At 38.3% G+C, this 13,767-nt stretch overlaps 1 protein-coding gene across 3 annotated transcripts in view; it reads left to right on the forward strand.

Annotated features, from left to right (window-relative positions):
* LOC126298512 (trafficking protein particle complex subunit 10) overlaps positions 1 to 13,767 on the forward strand; it is a 147,752-nt gene that overhangs the window by 55,423 nt on the left and 78,562 nt on the right. For all 3 annotated transcript variants that reach the window (XM_049989859.1, XM_049989860.1, XM_049989861.1), the window contains 2 exons: positions 1,080 to 1,208; positions 3,246 to 3,372. In XM_049989859.1, the coding sequence (XP_049845816.1) occupies positions 1,080 to 1,208; positions 3,246 to 3,372 (256 nt within the window). The remainder of the gene's footprint in view (positions 1 to 1,079; positions 1,209 to 3,245; positions 3,373 to 13,767) is intronic.

Here is a 13,767-nt window from a genome sequence, read left to right on the forward strand (position 1 = left end):
AATATGACACTGCTTGTACGTCATAGGTAAAGTTCAAATGTTTGGAGGTAGTACTTGGCTCACACTTGATGTTGTATGGGGCAATAAAGCAGATTATGGTGGCCTTGAAGCTTTTCCTGATGCTAACATTCTGACTTGGAAGACATGGAGTATCTCTGAGGCTACTGGACTGTTGGCTAAACAGCCTTATGGTACTCTTGTTCCAAGCATGCCATTTGTTTTGAGTACGAGAAAAAAGAAGAAATTAAATGCTGATGAGTACCTTTTCGTTCACTTGTGTTAACGTGCCACAGCAATGCCTCTGCGACGTACATGGCGTCGTCGCTGGCGTCGCAGTGTACCTGTCTATCGCAGTTTGAAAGCAATTGATATTGACCTTGCTGGTCAATTTAATAAACAGCAATTGATTGGAGGTCCGAATGTATTTCGTGGACTCCATTTGAACTTCACCTGTGATGTACAGCCAGCGGCTAAGTCCCGTTCGAGGTCACCCGCCTAGCGAGCAACCAAGAGCGCGATTTTTTTTTTTTTTTTTAAAAAAAGTTTATCAGTAGTCATTCTGCGTACATACCATTCACGAATGGAACAGGGAGGGAGGAAAACAGTAGTGGTACCAGAAGTATCCTCCACCACACTCTGTAAAAGACCTGCAGAGTATTGATGTAGATGTAAATATTCTTTCTACACACAATCCACAAATGGAACAGAGGGAAACAATCATGTAATACAATGAGAAGTGCACATTGACATCCACTTCATTACAATTTTCAGTGTATAAATGTACTTACGGAAGTTGTTTAAAGAAAATACACTACAGTTTTCCTTAAAACAACATATGCATACTGACTTGCCCTTTTCATAATAGTATGAGTACCATTTGCGGTACAGAATACGCATTAATTTCATTGAAAACAAATGCAAAGACAGGAAACCTTTCACAGTATTAGGACATAGCACATGCATTTCCTCCTGTTCAGTTTCAGTTCTACTGGTCAGCTAAAAACTGTTTTCCATCATATTTATTTTGTCAATGCTTGAGTGAAAATTATTTTCTCTGTATGTAATATTTTTTCTGCCAGGTACATTAAACCAGAAGCAAATAGTGAAATCGCTCAGAAGTTGGCTATGCTGGAACATCTAGATTATAAACAGGACAAAAATCTTGCTTCCGCCAGCGTTGTTGCGAAAAACCCAAAACAGTTCCTCAGGTATTTATCTGCTGCATTGCTCTTTATCTCAGTTGTTAAAACATAATGTAAATTGTTAGTGCTAACTTGTTTGTTTTACCTCAAGAATAATAATAAGTACAAGTCACATAAAATGAAATGTAAATTAACAGAGGAAAGTTTATACAATAATCAGTTGTCTATTTTTATTTCTATATACTGCAGTAAATTTATGAACATGTTACCTTTATTAATTTAGTCAGTTTCTTTAGAGAAACAGACTAGGTTTTTGTGTTGCTTGTTTTTAAGACGGATATTCAGTTCAAGAATTCCTCACTTTCTCTTAAATATGGCCCTTCTATTTACACACATTATATTTGTGGAAGATCCACAATGCGTAACTCCTTTGAAGCTGTGAATATCGTATGGCTTTTATTGCTTTAGCTTGATAAGCATTTTGGTTTACTGAGAATGCAACATTTAAAGTAGTGTAATGAGAAAGTACAGTTTAGGTTATTAATGGAGAACACTGATATAGTATAAAGAAATTTCAGTCCATCTAATTTTGCCAGTGTACTTTAATCCAAAGTGTACACTATAAAATTTAATTGCGTGTGTGCTAATCTTGGAAATCTGAAATATACTGAGAGCAAATGTGTGATGCAATTCTCACTTTATAGCAGCAGTTCCTGCACATGATACCGAAAGTACTTAAAATTGTTAGATTTATAAAAATTACATTCTCTTAATTGTGTGTGAAAATTTGAAATGTATAAAGGTAATTGTCAACAAGTCGTACAATTTTGTGAAGTTAGTAACAAATCACCCCTTCTCTTACTACTGTTGCATGGGGTGGAGTGATAGTTCATATATTAAATAAATCATTGGCTAAACTACCTGAAGCAGTATGACATAGTTCCCAAACAACATCAAAGAATCATGTGGTGCTGAGGGGATTAGATTAGGGAACGAGACACTAAAAGTAGTTGATGAGTTTTGTTTGGACAGCAAAAGTAACTGATGATGGTTGAAGTAGAGAGGATATAAAATTTAGACTGGTAGTGGAAAGGAAAGCTTTTCTGAAGGAGAGAAATTTGTTAATATCAAATGTGGATTTAAGTGTTAAGAGTTTTTTTTTTCAGAAAGTATTTGTTTGGAGTGTAACCATGTATGGAAGTGAAATATGGACGGTAAACAGTTTACACAAGAAGAGAACAGAGATTTTTGAAATGTGGTGCAACAGAAGAACGATGAAGATTAGATGGGGAGATTGCATAACTGATGAAGACGTACTGAATAGAATTGAAGAGACAGGAAATTTGTGCCACAATTTGACTAAAATAAGGGATTGATTGAGGACACATTCTGAGACATCAGCAGGTCAGCAGTTCAATATTGGACGGAAGTGTGGGTGATGAAAATCATGGAAGACCAAGAGTGGAATATGATAAGTGGATGTATGTTGCAAGAGTTATTTGGAGATGACGAGGCTTGCACAGGATTCAGTAGCATGGAGAGCTGCATCAAACCACTCTTTGGACTGAAGAAGAAGACGATGGCGACATTTCTTTCACCTCAAGCAAAGATACGTTAATGAAAAAGAATGACAGGTTGCTCTGCAGTTCAGAGACCATGTTAAAATACAGGTGCCACTCTGACTTAATGGATAAACCAGTTCATAGCCAGTAGAAAAGAACACACTACCTCCAATGGGGTCTTGCCTAGTAAAGCATCATGGTGTTCAAACCAATTCTGTTGAAGACAGTTTTACCTTAAGTCTTCAGTGTAGAAAACATAAATAGAACACACTGTAAGAGAAACTGCAAATATGGTGTTAATGAAGATGAAAAACTTGACAGTGACATCCTTGTATTGGTCAGACCATATCAGCTTTTAACTGTTGTACACAGGCATAGTATAGTCATTGTAGATATAATTTTAAAAAGTTTTTAGTTTCTTCTAACTTGCAAAGTATTCAAGTCTATGTATACTCAAATAAGAAACATTTGCATTACATTCCATAATAATAAAATTATTTTTAAGATGTTTTAATGATGTACAATCTTCTTCATATTTCAGGAGGACAGATAGTCAAGGAAAATACAAGAAAGTAAATGCAGCAGTAAAAAGTGATTTTATATGCGAGTTCAGTTTAGACAATTTCACTTTATATCCTGGAGTCAACACATTTGTATTGAAAGGAAAGGTAAGATGAAATTCATGTAACTACACACACACACACACACACACACACACACACACACACACACACACACACACACACACACACACACACACCCTGGGACTGCAAAATTGTGGGTCTTCAGTTATTGAAACTGCTACTTTATAGTGAACATTTTGTGAAACAGATGATGCATATTGAAGAAGCCTCTATCTGAGATATACTCCATTACTTACAGTGTAACTACAACTGTTAGTGCATCTCACAATGCTTCAACACGAGAGATGTGTACAAAACATTCTATTAACTTCAGCTATATTTCGATAATGTCATCATTTGTGGCGTAGGGTGAGAGGATGTACAGAATTCAGTTAATTTTTTTCCTTCAACATCTTTCTTTGAGGTTGACACTAATGTTATGTTACTGCATTCATTATTACAATCCTCCAACATCTTTCTGATTTATTATGCAGATTTTGATTATTTCAATCCTATTCCAGTATGCATTAGATGAAGATGGCAAAGAGAAGGCCAGATGAAGCTGAAATTGGTTACAGTTTTGTGAAATAGAAGGCACAGTGAAGGTGAAGGAAATGACAATCTAATTCGCTGTGTAATTACTGTAGATGGTGCCATTCCGCCTTTACCTTATAGGAGCAGCTAGAAACATACACATGTAGGAAAGGGCATTGATAGTGTGAAATATCGTAATGGTCAAAATATAAAAATATATAGCTTAGGATGTGGTAATATCTCTGAAATGGTAGTGCATATGTTCAGAACTGGCTCTTTGTGGTTTAGTGCACTAGGTAATTGATGTATTTAGCTTTCATTGAGCCACAAATTTCTTTAATAAGAGTTTGGTAGAGTTACTTCCATAAGAACGAGGTTCCATTTTTTTTAAGTTTTGCCTTCTACTTGGTTCAGGCCAGAATTAAGGTTATCCATTGCCATAGCAGTGAGCCATTTCAGGGGCACCAGCTGCTGTTGGGGCATTCATTGAGCACCATGCCACTGTTGAGTGAGGTTGCTAATGAGTAGCGTAGCTTGACCACAATAGTAATGCATTTATATTGTGATGCTGGTAAGGAGGCAGAATTGCCAATGACATAAACAAATACTAAACTCAATTTGCATAATTTTCTGGATTTTTGCCATAATTGGGTACTCCTGAAATGTCTACATTCTAGGTTGCTTAAGAGTTTGCCTATTCAGGTGTGCCACCTGTTGCCAGTAACTGAATAGCCCAAGCAGTTGGTAAACATTCTCTTTTTGTCAGTTACTTGCTCACTTCAAAAACCGAAGGACTATATAATTGGTTTATATTTAACAAATCAATTAGGTAATACAACACATAAGTATTGCAAAATCTGTTTCGTGATGTTGAGCAATAGGGTCTGTTGACAGAATCAGTGGACCTGTGTTCAGGAAGGTGGGATCTGGCCATCCAGATTTAATTTTCTTGTCATTCCCTAAATCTCTTCTTGCAGGTGCTGGAAATGTTCCTCCAGCAAAGTCACAGTATATTTTCTCACCACTTCCACTGACTAGTGGTCTATTTCTAATGACGATAAAGCCAATAGAAAGATACTCTTATTTTTATACACTCTAAGAAAAAAAAACACACACCACAAATGAATTATTCAAACGGGACAGAACCTTGTAGATGTGATGTAAATGTACAGACAAACAAAAGATTACAATTTCAGAAGAATTGGATGATTTCTTCAAGAGAAAGAGCTTTACAAATTGAGTAAGTCATTTAACATATTGCTCCACATCTGGCCCTTATGCAAGCAGTTATTTAGCTTGAAATTGAATGATAAGAGTTGTTGGATGTCCTTCTGAGGGCTATTGTACCATTTTATGTCAAATTGGTGTGTTAGATCATCAAAATCCCAAGCTGTTTGGAGAACCTAGCCCATAATGTTTCAAAAATTCTCAATTAGGGACAGGTACAATGACCTTGCTGAGCAAGGTAAGATTCAGCAAGCACGAATACAAATAATAGAAAGTCTTGATGTGCATGGAGAACCATAGTCTGGCTGAAATGTAAGCTCGGGCAGTAAAACAGGGTGTTGAATATTGTCAGTATATTGCTCTGCTGTAAAGGTGCCTTGGATGACTACGAAAGAGGTTCTGCTATGAAAAGAAATGGTATCCCAGACCACCACTCCTGCTTGTCGGGCTATATGGTGGACGACAGTCAGTTTGGTGTCCCACTGCTACCCCTCGAGCCCCCAGACATGCCTTTGGCCTGGAATCTCATTGACTGGAGTAGAATTGTGTCCGTGATGAGCCCAGCTGTGAACTGATCCCTGATGACCACTGACTGTTGCCTGCCATACAGTGTGACAACTGGAAGTGATGGTCTGGGGAGCCATATCTTTCCATAACAGGACCCATTTGATTGTCATCTGCTATGCCCTTACAGCACAGTGGTGCATTGTTGATATTCTGTGCCTTGTTTTGTTGCCCTTCATGACAGGCCATCCTAGGCTTACATTTCAGCAAGATAATGCCCACCTGCACTCAACGAGAGTTTCTACTGCTTGTCTTCATGCTTGCCAAACCCTACCTTGTCCAGCAAGGTTGCCGGTTGTCTCCCCAATTGAAAATGTTTGGAGCGTTATGGGTGGGACTCCCCAACCAGCCAGGGTTTTTGATGATCTAATAAGGCATTGGATGTGATTTGGTACAATATCCCTGAGGAGGGCATCCAACCACTCTATCAAATAAGGTCAAGCTGAATAACTGCTTGCATAACAGCCAGAGGCAGACCAACATGTTACTGACTTGATCAATTTGTGAAACTCTATCTCTTGAATAAATCATCCAATTTCTTGTGAAACTGTATTTACTTGTCTATCTGTACATGTACATCACATCTACTGATTCCCACCTGTCTTGGATAATTCCTACATGGTGGATCTTCTTATTCATGAACAGTATTTTATCTGGTAAGGGAAGCTCTGGTGGAATGTAAATAAATTAGGGGAAAAGGAGACAGCTTACCAAGTAGCAGAAGTATTGAGCTGTTGACAGGCGCCCACAAAAAAGAATGAAAACTTCGCTAGATTTCTGACATGTGCATGCGTTCTCTCTCTCTCTCTCTCTCTCTCTCTCTCTCTCTCTCTCTCACACACACACACACACACACACACACACACACACACTCACACACACACACACACCTGTGCAGTGCAACTCATATTTAATTTGGACTGACACATCTCTCACTGCTTGAAAACTATCAAAAGGGATTTGCCATTGTAGATTATTGAATATGGTAGTGCTGTGATCCACTGCTTTGTTTAGCCTGTATATGGGAAAGTTAATTACCATATTAAAGCATGTTGCTTTGTAATCTCAAGTAGTGACAAGAAGAGAGTAGTATAAATGGAAATTAGTTTTTGTCAAGATCACCAATAATAAAGAGTTAAGTGTGTGTGGCGATCATACATAATCTCGCAATGCAATAACACATTTCGTGTTTCAGCTTGTTGCCAAATACTTTCAATTTGGAGAAATATTTTGAACATTATTCTATAATTAAAGTTCTAGTTTGAAAACACTGTAGAAAGAGAACCACCACTTAGAATTATGTCAAATTTTAGCAGCATATTATTGACACAGGGAAACGTTATGGGAAAAAATTATTATTATTATTATTTCTTTTTTTTTTTGCCAATATATGGCGTTGTAGGAGTCTTAATGTAAATGGGGTTGGCTGCAAATGACAGATGAAGATGAATCGAAATACGATGGCTGCATCTTGAGTTGCCACATCACACCATCCATGCCGTTCAATGTGCAGGGCTGCACAAGTTCAGCAGCCAACAGTTGTTGCACAGTTAATTAGGTAAGCCTTTCCACCATGGCAAGGCCATACAGCATTAGGTGGAAAAAAATCAGTTTTTAATTGTTGTGAGGCCAAAACCACATAAAAAGCAAATGTAATCTGTTTTTAACTGTCCTGGTGCCAGAAACCGCACAGAAGCATACCGACAGTCCTTCTTTCCACGTACAATACGAGACTGGAATAGAAGGGAGAACCGATAGAGGTACTCAGGGTACCCTCCGCCATACACCGTCAGGTGGCTTGCGGAGTATGGATGTGGATGTAGATGTAGATGTAGATGTAGATGAAAAGCAAAACAACATCGGTTTCTGATTGTTGTAATATATGTTCAATATGCTGTCCACCGCTTACTGCCGCAATTTGAAATTAAGACACAGTGTGTTCCACAGCAGACCAGATTGTCTTGGGTGTCACATTCAGAATGCATTGTGCAGTGGATATCTTCAATTCAGAAATTGGAACCCTGAAAGTAAATCTTTCAGATAACATCACAGCCAGATGGATTAACATCAGATGATCTGGACAGCCAGGCTGTAGGCAGATGATGACTGATGATTCTGTCATTTCTGAAATGCCACTGCAGCAGTTGCTTCACAGGCTATGCATTGTGCAGAGAAGTGCAATCTTTCATAAAAATGATCCTAGTCACACATCCTCACTGTCAAAGTGTGGGAATGACATTGGCGACCTAAAGATGCTCATAGTAGTTGGCACTGACAGTACAGGTAACAGGGCTCATGGCTCACTTGCTTGAAAAAATATGGACCTATGATAAATGATGCCATCAGCACGCACCCCACAGCCACCGTTGCAAGATGAAGTAGTACTGGTAGATAGATATGTTGATTTTCTGTTGCCCATATTTTGCAATTGTACATATTGACCTGCCCTTGGAGGTGGAAATTGGCTTTATCTGTCTACTACAGAATGTTCCATGGCCATTCATTGTCCACTTCATGTGAGCAAGAAATTGCAGGGTGAACATCAGTATTGCTGCCAGGCAGGCAGAAAACAGCTCCTGAACATGAGTTTGTAGGGACAGCAATGTAGGATGTTCATAGGATTTTATGCACCATGCTTGCAGGCATGTCCAATGTCCAGGCAATTCCCTATGCACTGCATGTTTGCACACCACTGCTCAACTCCTACTGCAATGCTGTGGCCACATCGACAGATGTCAAATCAATTACTTTTCTCCCTCTGCCACACTGCACATCAAAATTACCTGTCCTCGAATTTTGTAATCTTCTTCAGACCCTTAGCGGGCATCAGATAAATGCCTGTTTTCATATCCTTGAGTGTTTAGGACTTCTGCAGGGCTACTGATGCACAATCACCATCCTTGTAAAAGAGCTTTACCAGCAGTACGCTATCCTTCGTGGAGACAGTCATGTTGGGAATCCCAGACACAAACTGAGGAACAGCTGTGTTCCACGCATCAGTTGGTGAGCATATTCTGACCCGTACAGCACTATCTATTGGTAAAATTTTCATTAATTTTTTCCTATCACTTATCCCCTTGCGGCAATATTTTACTGTTCAAATTTGATATTGTTCTGAGCTGTAGTTCTCTTTCTACAGCGTTTTGAAACTATAACTTTAATTATGGACACCCTTGGTTTTTTTTTTATGGACAATATGAGAACAGTGGTTGACTCATAAGCTTTCAATGAATATTTCATCTTTGAAAAATATGATATCGTGCTCATTAATATTAGGTTAAAATTTTGTAACTGGTCTAGTGGGTCTCTAATCCTCTTGAAATGTCTGCCTTTGAGTTTGTAATTAAAACTATTTTACTTGCTGATTTGCACAACTGTCTATATAATTTTCATCAGAACATCCACCATATGTGCAGTTGTATTTTTAAGTAGGGGAGAGGATTGTGATATGTGCTGTGTCATATCCATTTCAGTGTGTGATTGAGGCAAGAAAGAACAATTAAAAACAGCTAACTAGATTTGAGGAGGACTGGAGCATTGTTCAAATATACAGTTACAAATAACCACTTGTACACCACAGCAAAATTTTCCTCCATCAGCCATTTAATTGTAAAATGACGTACTCAAAGGCTAATTGTTGTTGAGAATGCAATTTTTCAGGGATTAGTTGCATTCTTGCTGTTAATTTGTTTTATCTTAGATGGTGAAGATAACTAAATATCACTATCATAATGTTAACTAATGATTAAAGCATCTCAGCTGTGCTCCATTCTCATACATCAACTACCCATCTTTTATTTGTTTACCAAACATTCCTTCTTTCCTTTCATGCCAATGATTCAATGCTTATGTGTTACTATTATTGGCCCAAGTTTTTAAAATTTAAACTTGGGTTATTTTTTTGCACATTCAAAATTCATAGTGATTGTCCATACAGCTGCAGGTATTGTTTGTAGCTTTTCTGCTGCCAGAGTACCACCAGATGATATTTAGAACATATTGCTGAATGTTTTTTATAACACTGTGAAAAAAGCATTGATAATGAATTGGTGTCACTATTTTTTTGTTGTTGTGTAGTGTAAAAAGAATATTCTATGAAATTGTTAACTAACAGACTAAAATGGGTTGTTAAGATGCCTATTTGCAGTTTATTTTATCCTTCACGCATGTTCTTACTCTGGCTTTTTATGAATGAAGGTTAATCATGCCAATTTCATTATGATGTCATTCAGTGAATGTGGAGGTTTAGTCATCTGAAATCAGTACATTTATTCCATTAGAATGTAAGGATGCATTTATGCTGCCACCTAGCTACTCGCTGGCACGGCACAGTGATGATGAATTAAACCCACTGTGTCTTACTGGTCCATTTAACCTGTACCATTGCTGCTCGCCCCACTACTCACCCTGCTGCTTGCTACGATCCTTGCCAGGCAATGGTATCAAGCTCTTTTGTGTTTCACGCTGCGACTATCACTGTTTGTCTTAAACTTGTGTCGTGATTGCTTCAAGGCTACTCCAGGGCACCACGTTTTACTCTGCAGCACTCTTCTCAATATATGAACAGCTGCAGGGCGATTACTCCCTGCGGCAGCGAGGCTGGAGCATAAATGAACAAAGCACCCAGTGAGTGGCAATGTGCGATGTGCCAGCTGTGTGCACAGAGATGCCAAAGTGAGGCTCCAACATAAACATTCCCTAAGTGAAATCACTGGTATAGTTAAAAAAACTGCTGGTGCACCTTGACTACAATATTAGTTGCAAATATAACCATTGCCTAGAAAGTCTTCTTGAATTACAAACTACAGGCAACGCGATTTCACCTTCAAATCTCCACATCCAGTAACTACTATACTCATTTATGTCAGTGAATGTATTAGTATGCTGTACTAAGTGTCAGTGGCTTCGTAACATAGGTAGTGCTACTTGTCCCAGGATGTGTTGTTTCTGTTAATCAGAATCCTGCTCTCAAATTACAAATTAATAGTTCTGACACACAAGATAGGCTGCTGTTCCACTGGTAGCCAATGATCACTGTGGAGAGGGGAAATGGGGCCACTACTGACATTATTTTTCCTATTTATTGGAATACCGGTCGTACATTATCACTGGAGTTATTACCGTATTTACTCGAATGTAAGCCGCACTTTTTTTCCGATTTTTGTAATCCAAAAAGCCGCCTGCGGCTTAGAATCGAGGGCAAAGCAATTGGAAGTTCTGAAAAATGTTGGTAGGTGCCGCCACAACTAACTTCTGCCGTCAAATATATGTAGCGCTACACAGGCATGCTTTGTAGGCACAAAGGTAAATACTGGCGCCAAAACCACCGCGTCGGTAAATAAATTAAAAAAAGGTGGAAGACGAGCTTTTTTTCTCCGCGCCGAGTTTCGACCACTCCATTTTCATACATTATCCAACGAAGTAGATACAAATTCCATATTGTTCATCTTCGAATGTAGCGGAATTTCAATGTACTACGAAAATCCGACATGCAAGACTGTTTGAGATGTTTGTCAATATGGCCAACTCTACTTTCTGAATTTTTTCCTACCTGTGGGAAGAGATGGTTGCTAATAGGAACCTGATGAAATGTGAATCACATGCAGTATTCTCTTCACCATAAGATTAATACGAATATCAACATTTTGCCATGTATTCTTTCGTGTTTGCTGCTATCTCATTTAAATCCTGTCTGCCTAATAAACTACGAAACTAGAGTAGGACAACAGCAAATGCGGAAGAATATACGTATCTTGTCATGTATATATTCGTATTATTCTTATGTCTAATAGTGCTACAGTCAGAAATGAAGCACGACAACTGACTTAGATGTTTAATTCTAAGATGACTCTAATTTCTGTGCAGAATTTGATGTACTAAAGAAGCGCCCACAAAGATTTTCAAACGAAGAAACATTTTCGTCTAACTCTCGTTCAGAACATGTTCTATCATACGCAGTCTATTATTTGGTTCTTCTTGATCATTGTCAAAGAAAGCAGCAGTGTAAGTAACAACAGATAGCAGTCTCTTGCCATTGTTTCGCTAATGAGATGATTACTCTCTTTTTCTTTTTTTTGAATTGTAAGCGGCGGTAGCGCGCACAAAAGCAAGCCATGCTGCGAGCGGCGACAGGCCGTAAACACGCACTATCAGAATGCGACAAACAATGCGTAACACAGTACAGTAATGCATTTTCAGCTTAGTGACGTAAACATCTATAACAAAGAAAACAGCACTTATCAGATCAAAGCAAAATAAGCGATCGATTCAAACCAGACGAAGCACGTGAAAAAGGAAGGGTACCCGTATAAATACGGACAGAGCGCCTGACTCATAGCAATGGCTACCTGGTAAAGCTGAATTGCTAAGCTTACGACTCGAACCAAACTGCTGTAGCTGTATCGTCATTCATTCCACCTAAATTGTGTCTCATATTACAATGGACCAACTTTGTTTCAATTTGGAGGTGTGGCCTAAAACTTGACTCTCCTCTTGAATTTCGAGTCTCATTTTTCAGGTGCGGCTTAGATTCGAGTAAATACGGTACTCCAGCCCATTTCTCTATGCAGTGTTCAAACTGATTGACTTTTGTTGGAAGTAGCAGAAATGGGTTCAACAGTATTGAGCAAGGTGAACTAAAAGTTGAAACAACCCAGCGACATTGTTGTGCTCCAGTAGACAGTGGCAATAAAATTGAAAATGATTACTGTTTATCCTCACCAATGTCGCTATGCTTTAGATCTCTAATATATATCAATCCCTAAATTCGAACAGAGAATTCAAATTTAAATTGTATTTGCTAAAGCACTGTGTAGCACTGAAACAAGCATGCGCCGTATATGAGGAGACCTGTTAAAGTTGGTTTTACACAAATGGATTATTTGTGAAATGGCAACTGTTTGGTAAATGGTCGCAGTGCTGTGGCACATGAGTTTCAGCCTCGTCACCCATAGTGTGACAGAAATCGAATGACAGCAGCCGCAAGTGCTGTGGGCCAAGAGATTCAACCAGCCAACCACATGCTCAGTGCAGCTGATGTCTGAAGAGGATGCGCGACCAGTTGACAATAGGCAGTCAGTGCAGAGAGTGGAATGGCCAGCTGACAGCAGGCAGTGTTACATTCTCTGTACTGTGTTTATATACAAGTATTGTACACAATGTTTCCTCTAGAGGTAGAGAAAATGGGCACAAAAATTTAATTAATGAAGCTAGAAAAAGGCTTTGTATTTGGGGCATGAGGACTGATAAAGACATGCATAGAAACATTAAATATGTGGTATGACATTTATTGTGAATGATTTCCAGACTTCACAGACCCATAAAGTAGAGCGGGAAAATCTGTTGTTATTTCTTTTCCAACTCTTCATTATTCTAATGATATTCTGGTCATGGGATCAATTAGTACTGCAACAAAATTATTGAGTTAGTGTCCCCAAATGTATTGAGCATTTTGATTCAGAAAATCATCTACAGCTACAAATTTCAAGAAACTCATAAATTTCTCTATTGTTCACATTTTACATGTTGTTCCTCCTGACACAATCTGTAAGACTGACTAATTCAGTTGCAGTAATGAATCTGGCTTTTTTTAACTAAGACGAGAGAGATCAGTGTATATGATCATTCAAATTTCTTGAAGTATTCCCAGCGTGATTGAGTGATGGTTGGCTACCGGGAAACAAGTCTTTTTGGTATAAAAATAAATGTGTAATTTGTTATTTATTATATTGGAATTACGTACAACAAATACAAGGAATGACCAGAAAGAATGAAACATAGGGGCCAGCATGCATTAAAGTTTCTTACAGGGTTTGACAGAGGGTACTGTTCATATGTTTGTCATGAACAAGCGGCAGCAATAACCTAAGATTCCTTTACATCAGATCAATTAAGCCACATGATCAGCATGGACAGTTACATTATTCGAAAGAATGACACTTTGATCAGTAAACATATAACATAAACAAACCACAATTCTGTAAGCATTAATCTAAATTGGATTTGTGGATAGTGACAGATTAGTTCATTCTGTTATGTTTTAGATGAATTTACTGGTACAGTTACTGAAAATAGCAATCAAAGTAGAGAAATCAAATTACCAAACTAGTACACATG

Source organism: Schistocerca gregaria, chromosome X, assembly GCF_023897955.1.
Source record: "Schistocerca gregaria isolate iqSchGreg1 chromosome X, iqSchGreg1.2, whole genome shotgun sequence".
NCBI lineage: Eukaryota > Metazoa > Arthropoda > Insecta > Orthoptera > Acrididae > Schistocerca > Schistocerca gregaria.